The 14,282-nt window shown below is 44.1% G+C and overlaps 1 protein-coding gene across 1 annotated transcript in view; it reads right to left on the bottom strand.

Annotated features, from left to right (window-relative positions):
• The window catches only part of LOC124802719 (dipeptidase 1-like), a 518,352-nt gene extending 505,840 nt beyond the window's left edge, over positions 1-12,512 (bottom strand). Inside the window, exon 1 of the mRNA XM_047263687.1 lies at positions 12,295-12,512. Coding sequence (XP_047119643.1) covers positions 12,295-12,304 — 10 coding nt within the window. The 5' untranslated portion in view covers positions 12,305-12,512. The remainder of the gene's footprint in view (positions 1-12,294) is intronic.
• Between the last annotated feature and the right edge of the window lie 1,770 nt (positions 12,513-14,282).

Genomic DNA, 14,282 nt, shown 5'->3' with positions numbered 1-14,282 from the left:
TTGGGTTACTATGTTCACTATGTCGTTGAAGGTGGGAATGACCAAGATCCCCGCGTTTTTCACCATTATCTGACAACTGCGCATTGGAATTGGCAGCGGTTGCCACGATACCGAAAGCTTTTCGCGAATATGCTTTTTCTTGTGTTTAACCGTCAGGGCTTTGGTTAAGGTCCCCCGTGATCCCTGTCTCTTCCCTGAGCCTGAGTCCCCTGTCTTGTAGCTCTGTTTTGTCACTTATTCTCGTCTCTCTCTCTCTCTCTCTCTCTCTCTCTCTCTCTCTGTCTCTCTCTCTCTCTCTCTCTCTCTCTCTCTCTCTCTCTCTCTAACCAGTCTCAGGACTAAAGACCACAACAATAACAACAATTATATGTATTCATGTTAGCTCAGGTTCGTCTACGATTTTACATGAACAGATGAACAGTCTGGGACACTTTGTGTGGCTGTACGATGCAGTACGGAGAGTATAGTATCTTTCTTGCATGTTCAGTAATATTTCTTCATTTCCCAGAAGAGTAAGAGCAATTCACACATAGGCCTGCAACAATTAATTTTCTCACACCCATTGCGTTAAAAAATTATAAAATGGTGCAATGAAAAATGCACCTTCTACCACGCGTGCTACTACAGTCTAAGAAATTAGACGACTGAGATGAAGCACTGAATAAGGGATAACAAGACCGGAGCACGTTCTCAGTTACGAAAGCAATCCATCCCACAGGGCGAGGGTTCGTGGTGGTTAAGAGATTTGACATTCCTGCGGCACAAGCAGGAGCTGGAGGGCACTGGGTTTTAACTCACGTCCGGTATCCGGATTTATGTTTTCCGTGGTTTCCCTAGCAATTCTGGGCGTATGGGGTGTCGCAATGTCCTGGTAGAATTGCCCAAGTCCGTCGGAATGCACAATGGACATGAATGGATGCAGTTGATAAGACGTGTCATCTGTCAGAGCCGTATGTCGACGTATCAGGGGTCCCATATCACGCCAAATGCACATGTCCCACACCATTACAGAGCCTCCAACAGCTTGAACAGTTCCCTGCTGAAGTGCAGTGTCCATGGATTCATGAGATTGTCTCCATATCGGTATACGTTCACCTGCTCGATACAATTTGAAACGAGACTCGTCCGACGAGGCAACATGTTTCTAGTCTTGAACAGTCCAATGGCGGTGTTGGCGGGCCCAGGTGAGGCGTAAAGCTTTGTGTTGTGCAGTCATCACGGGTGCACGGTTCCGAAAGCCCGTATCGATGATGTTACGTTGGATGGTTCGACCACTGACAGTTGCTGATGGCCCAGAACTGAAATCTGCAGCATTTTGCGGAAGGGCTGCACTTCTGTCACGTTGAACGTTTCCCTTCAGCTGTCGTTCGTCCCTTTCTTGCAGGATCTTTTTCCGACCGTAGCGCTGTTGGAGAGTTGATGTTTTACCGGATTCCTAATACTCACGGTAGACTCGAGAAATGATCACATGGAAAGATCCCCACTTCATTGCTACCTTGGAGACGTTGTGCCCCATCGCTCGTGCGCCGACTATAACACGACGTTCAAACTCACTTAAGTCTTGATAACCTGCCATTGTAGCAGCAGCAGCCGATGTAACAACTGCGCCAGATACTTGTCTTATATACGCGTTACCGAACGCAGCGCCGTATTCTGCCTGTTTATATATCTCTGTGTTTGAGTTCACATGCTTGTACCAGTCTCTTCGACGCTTCAGTGTAGTTAGTTTCAGGAATGCGACGATAAAAAAAAATGCGGTTCATACACCGCTATCGTTTACTGTCAGTCTGCATAGGGTTGGGGTAGGAGATTAAAGCGTTATCTAACGTTTCTTTCCCGAAGCGGCAGTGATTTCCTTTGTCAGTAGCCACTGTAATGTGACGTGAACCTATACTTATTACTGTTTCTTTTGCGCTAGCGGTCTCTGAAACTGCACCTGGGACTTTGCGTTATGGATTCAGTAGCCAAGTCTTCTTCATATGCTGTTCATGTTACGGATCCTGACCTAGAGGATACTGTTTTAAAAATGTCTGGGGACAGTTTAGATAGTGATGTCGGGTTAGAAAGTGCCAACGAAATCTAAAGTGAACGTAACTCAGAATAGGAACAGTGCGAAAGTGAAGACGAATTTGTTTTGCCACCTACGAAATCCTTGAATAAAATATGTGACGAAATGACGAAGACAGAATTGTAGAGAGTGAATCTTTAGCTAAAGGTTCTGCTAGAAATATATTTAGTTGAGACAAATCATCGAAGCTTCTTACAACTTTGGCCAATAGCATTATTTTTCGCATGTTATAAGTGAGGTGTCCTTGACAATTCCTACAGAAACGATACTCAGGTGAGTCGCTTTAGTTTTTTGAAGAGTTTGCCAACTCGTTGGTGACACCACAGATAAAAAGCGAGTTAACCACTATCACATAGCCCACGAACTCTGTGTATGCATTCACCGTGTTTTGGGTGCAGAAGAACGATTGGAAAAACAAGTGATACTCCACCGTGACCCAAAAAAGAAGAGAAAGACGTCAATCTAGATTACTCTACAAAAATTTACAGCGAGTGAAAAGAAAACATCTGGAGAGGTAAACTAAAAACCTGAAAATTACTACTGTAGTTTTAAATTTTTAGATGTTTTATGACAATTTATACTTTTGTTATTACATGTACAATAAACAATGAAAATATAGCCAAAAGTAAAATTCAGAGTGCAGAGTATTTGAGTTTTCGTAGCATTAAAATTATCATGTAATATTATGTTCTTTTTGTGCAGTTTTTTGTTTAAATGCGTTTTTTCGCAAAAATAAACATTAAAATTTATTTGAATATGTTTGTTGTGTGGTATTAATATAACATTTTACATAAAAAACTGAACTGTTTCAGTGAAACTAATGAATGCAATTTTTATAACTGTATAAACATAGTGGATTATCAGGCCGCAACTGATGGTGGTGATGCTTGGTTTGTGGGGCGCTCAACTGCGCAGTCATCAGCGCCCGTACAAAGTCCCAATTATTACAAGGTCCAAATTTTTTCACAGTCCAATCTAGTCACTGTCACGAATGATGATGATGATGATGATGATGAAATGATAAGGACAACACAAACACCCAGTCCCCAGGCAGAGAAATTCACCAACCCTGGAATCGAACCCAGGACCCCGTGATCCAGAGACCACGACCTGCGGACACCCACACCTGGGACAGACTCTAACAATAAAGCCTGAGAAGCTAACGGTTAATGCAGGAAACCGCGTTCCCTGATTCTACGTACGTGACATAAGTGTACGACCCTGCACGCCTAACTAAACAATAGACTCTCCTCTCTGGTGCTAGCAGAATGAGGGCGCCGACACCCGCGCATAGTTGAGTACGCCCTCTTGCATCCACGTATTACATACAGAGGCTGGACTAAAAAATGGAAAGCGCATCATATTCGATTCCACGGGAATGACTGCGTTCCACGTCTGTGACGTTACCCATGACACAAAGCAGATCAACATCGGTCGTAATGTGATCTGTTTTTTATAGGACTACATATCTAGATTTCAACCGACTGTGCAGCTAAAATCAATGCGTTATAGGTAGTTATGTACACTGTAGTATTACGCTGATCGGCCAGATCATTATGACCACCGACGAACTATCGACATCAATTCGTCCAGGCGATAGCAGCGTCACCTGGCGAGGAACCGATAGAGGTACTCAAGGTACCCTCCGCCACACGCCGTTGGGTGGCTTGCGGAGTATGGATGTAGATGTAGATGTAGAACGCTAGTCACACAAACGCCCGGTGCATGTATTATCAGTCAACGTGCTGTCCGTGTGTAGAATGGGAAAGACGCACAATCTGAGTTTGACAGAGGCCAGACAGCGATGGCCAGGACGCTCGGCACGAGCATTCCAGAAACTGCACGACTTGTCAGGTGTTCGAGGAGCGCTGTGGTGAGTATCTTCAACACGTGGCGAAACCGACGTGAAACCGCGTCCAGACGTCGTGGGGTTGGGTGGCCACCTCTCATAGGTTTCGGACGTCGTAGGGTGGGCAGACTGGTAAAACGGGACAGGCGTCTGCGAACTGAGGCGGAACTAACACCGAACTTTAACGCTGTGCGGAGTACCAAAATGCACCGAAGACTTCTAACGATGGACCTCCACAGCCGAAGACCCGCGCATGTGCCAATGTTAACACCAAATCGTCAATGAATACGACTGAAATGGGCGCATGACCATCGGCACTGGATGGTGGCACAGTTGGAGACCGTTGCGTCGTCTGATGAATACCGATGGCTTCTTCATCTTGCTCATGGATAGGCGCTTTCCATGGGAACAGTTCCTTGACACCTGTACTGCGGGAGAGAGATAAGCTGGCCGCTGCTCCATTATGCTCTGCTGAACACTCACGTGGGAATCCATGGGTCCAGTGGAGCTCGTGCAAGGCACCATGACGGCCAAGGAGTATTGTGCACTTGCTGCAGACCACGTACACTCCTTCATGACGATCATGTTTCCCAATGGGAGCGGCATTTTTCAACAAGATAATGCTCCATTTCACAAGGTCAGGACTGTGATGGAGTTGTTCGAGGAACACAGCGATGAGTTCCAATTGACGTGCTGGCACCCAGCACGCCAGTTCTGAACCCAATGTAACACATTTGGGATGTACCTGAATGTGGCGTCACATCTCTTCGCCCACCTCCCCGGATTTTAAGGGAATCAGGTGACTAGCGTGAGCAGATGTGGTGCCAAATCCCTCCAGCGACATACCACGGCCTGATTGCTTCCATAATAAGAGTCGTCGTCGCTGGACATATCTGCTGTTAGGACGATATTCACAATGTTCTGGCTGATCGGTGTATGACACATACTCCAGTCTAACTTAGACAAGTGCAAGCATTAATCCAATGCTGGTTCATACCTAAGTTAAATTGGTACATGTATCCTTATCCAGACGTTCAGTCTACATTACTGCTTATAACGCAGTGATGATAGCTGCACTGTCAGTTGAACTCTGAATCAGCAATTGCATAAAAAAGACGGATGACATTAGGATCATAGCTAGCCAAACCTGCAGGTTCCACAATTGTACTTGACCACGAACAGCACGTTTGCAAAGTCCTCAGTACGTTGAAACTGTTCAAAATGGTTCAAATAGCTCTGAACACTATGGGACTTAACATCTGAGATCACCAGTCTCCTAGAACTTAGAACTACTTAAATCTAACTCACCTAAGGACATCATAGACATCCATTCCCGAGACAGGATTCGAACCCGCCACCGCAGCGGTCGCGCCATTCCAGACTGAAGCGCATGGAACCGCTCGGCCACAACGGCCGGCACGTTGCAACTGTCAATCGTGGTCAGAATAGTGTTCCATGTAGTTGGCAGTGCAATATGTCACAGCAATATGTTTTATTTGACCGCTAACGGCACGTGTGCGACGTCCTCAATAAGTTGCAACTGTCAGTCGTAGTTAGAATAGTGTTCTGTGTAGATGTGAGTGAGTTATGTCAGAGCAAAGTGGGCCAACTGTCGGTGCTCTAACAGTGGGGGCTTCCATCAGCAAGGCAGCGGAAGTATACGGTGTTTCAAAAGGCACCATATCAAAGATTTATACCGCATGAAGGTAAAGCGGAGAAACAACATCCGCCGTCACAACGCTGACGAAAGAGTATATTCAGCGATCGTGACAGCTGTTACTGCAAAGGATTGTGTCAAGAGACAAGAGGACCACCGCTTCAAAAGTCACTGCTGAAATGTCTGTCTTACTCACGAACCCTGTCAGTACCAACACAATGCGAAGGGAGCGCCATATTCTGGGATTTTCAGGGCTGTCTGGAATTCCGAAACCACAAATGCCCGTAACAGGGAGAAGTGGTGCCGAAGACACCACCTGGACTCGGAGCAGTAGTAGAAAGTAATTTGGTCGGGCGAGTCTCGTTTCACATTGTTCCCAACTTCCGGCTGAGTTTACGTCCAAAAAGAAAACATGGATGGGCTTCGGTGACGATTTGGGCAGTCATATCATGGTATTCCATCAGCCCCATAATTTCTCTGCTAAGGTCGCATAACTGAAGGTTTATTTGACCATTTTGGTTGATTCGGTCCATTCCAAGGTACAGTGTTTGTCGCCCAATGGTGATGCCCATTTTCCCAGACGATAGGGCCACTGTTCACACAGCTCGCATTGTCCACGACCTTGTGAGCCAGAAGATGAATTGTCGCATCTCCCGTGGCTGCCACAATCGCCAGGTGTCAATATTATTGAGTCTTTGTTGTCTACTTTGGAGAGTATAATCACCATCTACGTCATACCCTAGGAAGCAATAGAGGGCACGTATTTTTCCATTCCGAGACGACTGGAAGCGGTTTTGAATGACAACGGTTTTCATACAGCGTGTTATGCATGGTAATGTGTTGTCTTTTTATGTGTTTCCATATTTTTGTCCATCCACTGTATGAAGCTAGCAGCAGTATCGTGAAAGGATAAACACTGTCTCCATACGCCGTAGTTCCTCCGATGTTGAATTCTGACACGGGGCTGGTAGATGTAATCTGGTTTCTCCTCGAAACGAATAAATCTGTCATCTTTTTTTACTGGAAAACGTTCCTGCTCCTTACGTCAGGTATACAACGATCGTCACGCAAACAACCAACATTCAAATACAACTATTTGTAAACGAGAAACACCATTGCGTAATACAGCCTTGTATACAGAATGTTGACTTACTTAAACTTTGTGTTCTGCCTTACGGCAGGTCTTGTCAAGGGGGAAGCCTAGTCAGAGAGGTCCACCGCATGAACGTCTAGGGAAGTAATTCCAGTGGTGGTTTCCCGTTGCCTTCCACTGGTGTTGATGAAATGATAATGAGGACAACACCCAGTCCCTGAGCGGAGAAAATGTCCGACCCAGCCGGGAATCGAACCCGGGCCCCTTAGCGAGACAGATCGCCGCGCTGACCACTCAGCTATCGGGGCGGACGAATGTAGATTGCATTACCCTTACTTACTTAAAAGTAGTTGCGTTGAAACGCTAATCATTTTAATATCCAAACATTTAATACGCTTCTTGCCAATCTGAAGTTTTTTGCATGTATTCTCCACGATGTTGCAGTCTTAATAGACAGCATCGTATTTCCACAGGTCTTTTCTGTCAGTTGCTCTTTATTCTTCTTCACTACCAGTGGCGGCCTTATCATTTGGCGTCAGTAATATTTTCATGGGTAGAATTTTAAAATTTGAGGGCATCAGAATTTTACAGTTTATAGAGTCTATACTCCACTTTGTACTCCAAATCTTTAAATACTCCACAAAACAATACTGCCACTACATTATCTGCTGATAACTTTTCGTCCGAGATTTGCAACAGCCGTACTACATAACGTGCCTCCGTCTTTTCTCACCACTAAACACTATCTTACCCTTAGTCACAATAATGGAACCCTCAAACCCGTACATTTTTACTATACGGTTGCTGGAACCACGCACGAACGGCTTTATATGTCATCGGGGAAGTCATCGGCTTCAAATCTTATCACCAGGAAGTGGATTGCTCCAATGGTTCTAACTAAAGCAGCAGATTAGCAATTGAATGTGGTTTCTCTCTAATATCAAAAAATTTTATTGCTTCCCATTTCCCCTATGAGTAAAACCTTTATGTATTTCCGTTTCGACGTAGAGACTTTCCAAGGCATAAAGTTTGGCAGACAGCTAAACCTAAACGCTAAACAACTACGCTGACGCCGGCCGTTGTGGCCGAGCGGTTCTAGGCCCTTCAGTCCGGAACCGCGCTGCTGCTATGGACGCAGGTTCGAATCCTGCCTCGGCATGGATGTGTGTGATGTCCTTAGGTTAGTTAGGTTTAAGTAGTTCTAAGTTCTAGGGGACTGATGACCTCAGGTGTTAAGTCCCATAGTGCTCAGAGCCATTTGAACCATTTTGAACTATGCTGGCCGTTTTGTAAAGACCTCATAAATGCAGAAAGACCATTTAGTAGCATTTAAAGGCAGCAGGAGCGAGCATTTTCTCTGAAGCTGTCAGAGTTTCAATATTGAAGTTGAAAGCCATCAGTTACGAATCTTTAATGACCAATAAAAATGCAACACCGAATCTGGAAACTCTGAATAACAAGTCCTGTAACTCTCGACTAATCTACTGGGCGGGGATGGGAGGACTAAATTCCGAAAGGTTTTCGGGTAATTGGAAGTCAAAAACTGTCGATCCAGATCTCGTATAACCGATATCTTGGATAATAGAAAGTTCTGCTTTATCTCCTAGTACCCCTTAAAAATGGTTGAAATGGCTCTGAGCACTATGGGACGTAACTTCTGAGGTCATCAGTCACCTAGAACTTAGAACTACTTAAACCTAACTAACCTGAGGACATCACACACATCCATGCCCGAGGCAGGATTCGAACCTGCGACCGTAGAGGTTGCGCGGTTCGAGACTGTAGCGCCTAGAACCGCTTGGCCACTCCGGCCGGCCCTGTACCCCTTCATAATATACAAGCCGCAAGTGGTGTTAAGCAATCAACATCATAATCCTATCAGCGTCAAACACACTACGTTAGTATTTTTTGTGTCCTTTCAGTACCGTTACTTCGTACTTAAGAGCTCTGGTAATCTTTTAATCTTAAGGGGGGGAGGGGGGCTGTTGCGTAACACACATGCGTTACACTGTATTAGGCTGCATTTTTCCTTGTGCTGACTCCACCCACAAGAAGGCAGTCAGAGCTTCGTCAAGCAGGGTGCCTGAGCAGCTGCGTCACGCTTACGTTTCTGTTAACAACGCCGGCACTTGCGTAGCCTTGGCGCTCTGAGGCTCCTCCACGCCTCGTCACTTGCTTGCAGGGCTGTGGTGCTAAATAATTACCTCTCGTGACCTTTACGACATTGTATCACAAAACAAAGCTCCTGGTGCTGATTCCGAAAGCTTAAACGGCAGCGCCATAAAGTTGACAAAAATGGAGTCACCTGTTTGCAGTTGAATGCGCACATTTGCAAGCGGCTATCGCGTGTTAACTCCATAGCTTACTATTATGTTCGCTCAAGTGTAGCACTGTATCCACAGCATTAAAGCTAAATCCGTAATACTGTAATTTACGTTTACAGAACTTTGTGCGCGTAATCTGAACACACAGCAGCAATTCTTAAAATTGACGTCAGTTTTTTCGCAGCTAGAGAACGCCGCTTCAGAGCAATTTAATAAGGAAATGTGCCAGATTTGCTGTCGATTAATATAGCGGATATCTTATATTTACTCAGACGTAAGTAGATAAGGGACAAAGGAAGGTCATATTTTAGATGCCTGTCAACACCCAGGCTGTGAAAGCACGAAAGCAGATAAGCGCCACGAAAAAGTCTGACGCGCTTAAAAAAAGAGTAAGTGCAAGAATTGTGAAGAAAACTCTGAATTACTCACTTGCGATCGGGTAAAAGAAAAATGCAATATGGTACTGGTCTGTCAAACTTTTTGGAAGAATAAAACTATATATCATACCGGGACACGAACCCAGAACCTTACCTATCACAGGCAACGACATTACCGATGTTTTTTTTGCCTTCTTTCTTTCGATCTGGTTCTTCGCCATTTTGTCGTTAGTGGTTCTGTGCGGATATCGCATGACATCTTACAAATTCCATCGATGAGAACTTCACCGAGTTCTTTTCTTCTTCATTATAGCGGGTGGGCAGCCCGGACCGAACACGTTGAGCTACTGCGCCGGTAAATAAGCTACTCAGGCATGATTCACGACCCTACCTCACAGCTACAGATACTGTTCCACCAGTTTGTCCAGCGAGGTGCACTGAAGAGCTGTGAAGTTTAGAAGGTACATGAGAGGTGCTGGAGGAAGTAGAGCTCTTAGGTTGGATCGTAATTCGAGCCTGAATAGCTCTCTAAGCATTATCTACAGGAAAAGCGGAAAAGGCGCTCCGCTGCAGACTGAATGGTTCATGCCGATTCCCTCAATACATATACGGAAAATGAACTGCTGAATAACAGTTCTACTATGGCACTTCCAAGTGTCACATCTACACATGGATTCTCTTACTGTTACCGTTGGAGACAGCTTTGAGAATTCGCTGTCTTGTCTTGGTAACACGAACTCTCTCGATGTCTCAGAGAGTCTGTACTTCTGCTGTCACTAACAAAGAAACCGAATTTTTATGACTTAAATTTTTGCACTAAGCCTCGTGGCCTGATATGTATTTCATATTTCAGTGACTGTAACCATCATTGCTCATTTTAAGAGTGTGTCATGCTATGAGCGAACAACAGAACATGTTTCTAATGCATCAGACACCAAGTGCTTGACAGCTTTCGGTGACGGAAAATTGTAGTACCAGTACAAAAAAAGTCAGTCTTACATTAACTTCATCTTCAAGGATTCGGCTTCAGTTTAAGCAAATGGAAATAATAATACTCTAAAATCGAAGAGTTGCTTTGCGGTTTTTGTGTAGGCGCTTCAGTCCGGAACCGCGCTGATGATGTGGTCGCAGGTTCGAATCCTGCCTCGGGTATGGATGTGTGTGATGTTCTTAGGTTAGTAAGGTTTAATAGTTCTAGGGGACTGATGAATCTCAGATGTTAAGTCCCATAGTGCTTAGAACCATTTCAACAATTTTCGTTTTTGTCTGACGGTCACGAAAACTCGTTTCGGGAACTTGCGTGAAAAACTGAGGCGTATACAACGATCAAATCTTTAAGTAGTTATTACCGCCACAGGCCAGATATAGATCGGCATATACTGGCTGGTGTGTTATCAAGTATATTTACCGAAGCCTTATTAAGGAGCAAGTTGGCGTAGTCGCTCAGACATTGGACTCTGTTTGACGGACGGCTGTTTACTCGGCTCTCTGGGCATTCAGATCTAAGTTTCCTGCTGAAATCAAATTCCAAGCTGGTTCCATCGCTATTTACGGCAACGTAATCATCTTAATCATTCTCTAATTCCAAGGTTGTACTCCGTCTACAATAACGCCCTAACCTAACCTTTCTTCTTGTTCTTTAAAGTTTTCAGTTACATCCCCAGAGACAAAAAGTTGACACGATTAGTTTCGTTCTCGTGATTACAAAAGCATGCCATTGACAGCGTCAAGTTCGGGCTGTCCTGATTGATGTTTCAAGAAAATGACGGTGAACGTTGTGTTGGGTAGTCTGTGCTCCCCACGTCCTCTCCCTTTTTATTTGTCTTTTAACGAGTACATTCGCTCTTCGTTCACTGTGAAAGTCCACTTGTTTGACGTTATACACACGTATAGCCACAGGAATCTGAGGTACGAAGTATTCATCTTAGGGTTAACCCTCGCAATACCAAGACAAAGGGGGGGGGGGGCGGTGGGAGGAGGGTACTAGGCTCATCTACTGAAAATACTGAAATCTCGATAGGGCCTACTTTATATTTTAAAATTTTGAAAAAAATTGTTTTTAGTAAAGTCTTCTAGCAGATTCTATAAGCGTTTAAAATTTTTCTGTTTAGCTTAACCCAAAATGTAAGTCGTTTGCGACTTTTCAAACAAAAATATACGGTACAACATTTTCAGGTTCACGACCCTACTTACACAGCAGTACCTCTTTAGATAATATGTTGTTAACATAATTCAACAACAGATAAGAATTAAAAAAATATATATTTAGGGTGAGCTTAACGTATTCCTCCTCCTCCCCCAGCCTCTCACCTGGTAATGCACGTTACTGAAAATGCCTTGGTATTGCTAGTGTTAATCAACGCTTTTTGCCCGCGTTTTTCTTTCAAATAAATATTTTTGGAAAGGATTCGCCCTGACCAAAAACAATTGTTTGTTTTTCAGTCGTGCATGTTTTGGCAAAGTTTCGTGATCGCCAGTTGGTTCATTTTATTTCCTTAACAGCAAATTAGAAAATAAAAGGAACCTACTGACGATAATGAAAAATCACCGAAACATCGCCTTTTCCGCAACGCGCTTAAATGGAGCGTGGAAGTACTGTCCACATGGGGTGTATATTTTCACAGATATCCAGTTAAAGTAGTTCTCCGAAGACATACTAGACGGGAGAAACAGGAAGTCTATCAATGGCTGTACAACAATCTTAACATGTAAGAATAATGGTGTAAATCAAGTTGTACATAATTTTCCACAGACTGATATCGCACTGTGCAGACAGATTTTCCTTCTCTCTCTTTTCCAAATACACACATACGTAAATCTCTATACAAGCAGGTAATATTGCATCATTCGCACCTGCCGGCGGAAAGCTCCAGTGCTTCCGCAGCTACACATGCGCGCATCCGTCCCAAGCTGTGACGCGACTTACCTTTGCACATGGCTGGTCAGCTGGAGGTGCCTGTAGTGCTGGAACGCTGCTCACGTATCGACGCAACAGGGAGTCGTAGCGGCGGCTTCCCCGCTGCACATGCAACAGGCAGGCAGAAACGAGCTGAGAAGACGCAGAGCCACCACACAAACACGTGCTGCTCGCTGTTGGCTGACACAGCTGCCGGCACGACGGGACGCGGACTGCACTGCGCAAGCGCGGCGGGCCCCCGGCTGTCTTGGAGGCGCGCGACGCCACTGCTCCCTGGCGGCCGAGTCGTTAACTAAGCTGCCCCAGGCATTGCGGACAGGACCAGTGCGTCCGCTTCTCACCTCCAGATAGGGAAGTTCCGAGGTTACAAAAGTGAGCTAGCATCGACTCTTGTTTCAGTACATGTGGTATTGGCATTAGTACCAACTATTCGATAACTTCATAGTATGGTAAAAGATAAGCGAGTAACGGTATCCGATTGTGTCATGGAAAATAGGTTTACACTATTTCAACACAAAATATACAGTACACAGTTTCTGTTTGGTATACAGCAAACACAAGTGCAATGTTATAGGCATAGCAACTGTTGTTTACAGTGAACATTTCACCAATATGAAATACCTACACGCTGAATTGGAAAAGTGTCTCGACTGTTGGTAACTTAACTATACTCTAAATGGAATTTTTTTGTGATGGGTTACTGAAGGACTAGGAGTCTGTTAAACTTCACTCTTCGTAAGTGCTGCAGCCGAGGGGAAGTCCGCATTTCGCAAGTGGTCACGTTGCAGCTCGCCTAGAGGGAATTCCTTGTTTCTGCAGCTCTCGTAAGCTGATACACGACATACACATTGGAATGTTTGTTCTTTATTGGTTGCATCTGTATTAGATTTTATGCCCAAGTTGTAAACTTTCTATAAAATATTGTCTGGAAGTGAGAAAACGGAATACACTGATTTCGAAAACTTTCTCTTCATGTAACGTGTACTTTAGGTATCGTATTCTGTTGCTGAGCAAAACTGGCTTTTTGGCCCTGTGTTTGAGCATGCGAACAGTGTCGTGAAATAAAACTTTAACCGTCATGAAATGCAAAATTTGAGATAAAGTAAATGAATCTAATTCAATACCAAAAGATACTAATTGTGCTCAATGAAAACTACATAATTAAAACTCGGTACCGAAGTAGATTATGAACGTTGCGTAACATGAAGTGCATGTTTGACTTGGAATATCCACAAAATAAATTACTGATCTAGCAGAATAAAAAATAGTGTCGAAATCACCAACACTGTTCACTAAAATTAGTGTACTAGCTAGCACAAAACCTGGCAATCCTGACTTCACACTGTTTGGGGTAAGATCTGCCCTGAAATAAAAATGACTTACGTCTTGCTCAGCATACTGTTTATGTGTCTGGAGTACTTACGTTCTCAAAAGCAAACACAAATCAGCAGATGCAGCATCTAAAGATAAATAATCTACTCTTAATTTTTTTTAATTGTCAGCTACAATCTATTGCTGTGTGTGGTATAAGGTGCAATGCACACACGGCAGAATCTTCACAACTTTACTATGAATCACGGAGACGGGCTTTACTCTAAAGTAAGTCGTTTTTGAGAAATTAAACTCTGATTATTGACGAAAGGGCTGCAAAGCATAAGAAGACTTCGACAATTACAAAATTATCTTATTACAAATATTACAAACATACCATTAAATCTCCTCCAATAAATTGTTCATCAACATAAACAACAATAAGGTATTATAAATGAGTTTTCATTACCGTAATAAAGCACAGGTGATAGGCAAAATATGTGAACTGTGGCAGTAATGGGATGATTGTGTTTGACGGTCAACAATGCAGGTAAGGCACGTGTCGCGCTGGACTGTGCGTGTTCAGTACGGACTAGGCACCAGTGCAGGTTGTTTACGAGTAGTGCACACTTCGTATTTATATTCAGAGGCCGAGATCGACGTGCAATGAAATACCTAACAGAATT

The sequence above is a fragment of the Schistocerca piceifrons genome, chromosome 6 (genome assembly GCF_021461385.2).
Source record: "Schistocerca piceifrons isolate TAMUIC-IGC-003096 chromosome 6, iqSchPice1.1, whole genome shotgun sequence".
Classification (NCBI taxonomy): domain Eukaryota; kingdom Metazoa; phylum Arthropoda; class Insecta; order Orthoptera; family Acrididae; genus Schistocerca; species Schistocerca piceifrons.
This window is presented reverse-complemented; position numbering and strand designations above follow the sequence as displayed.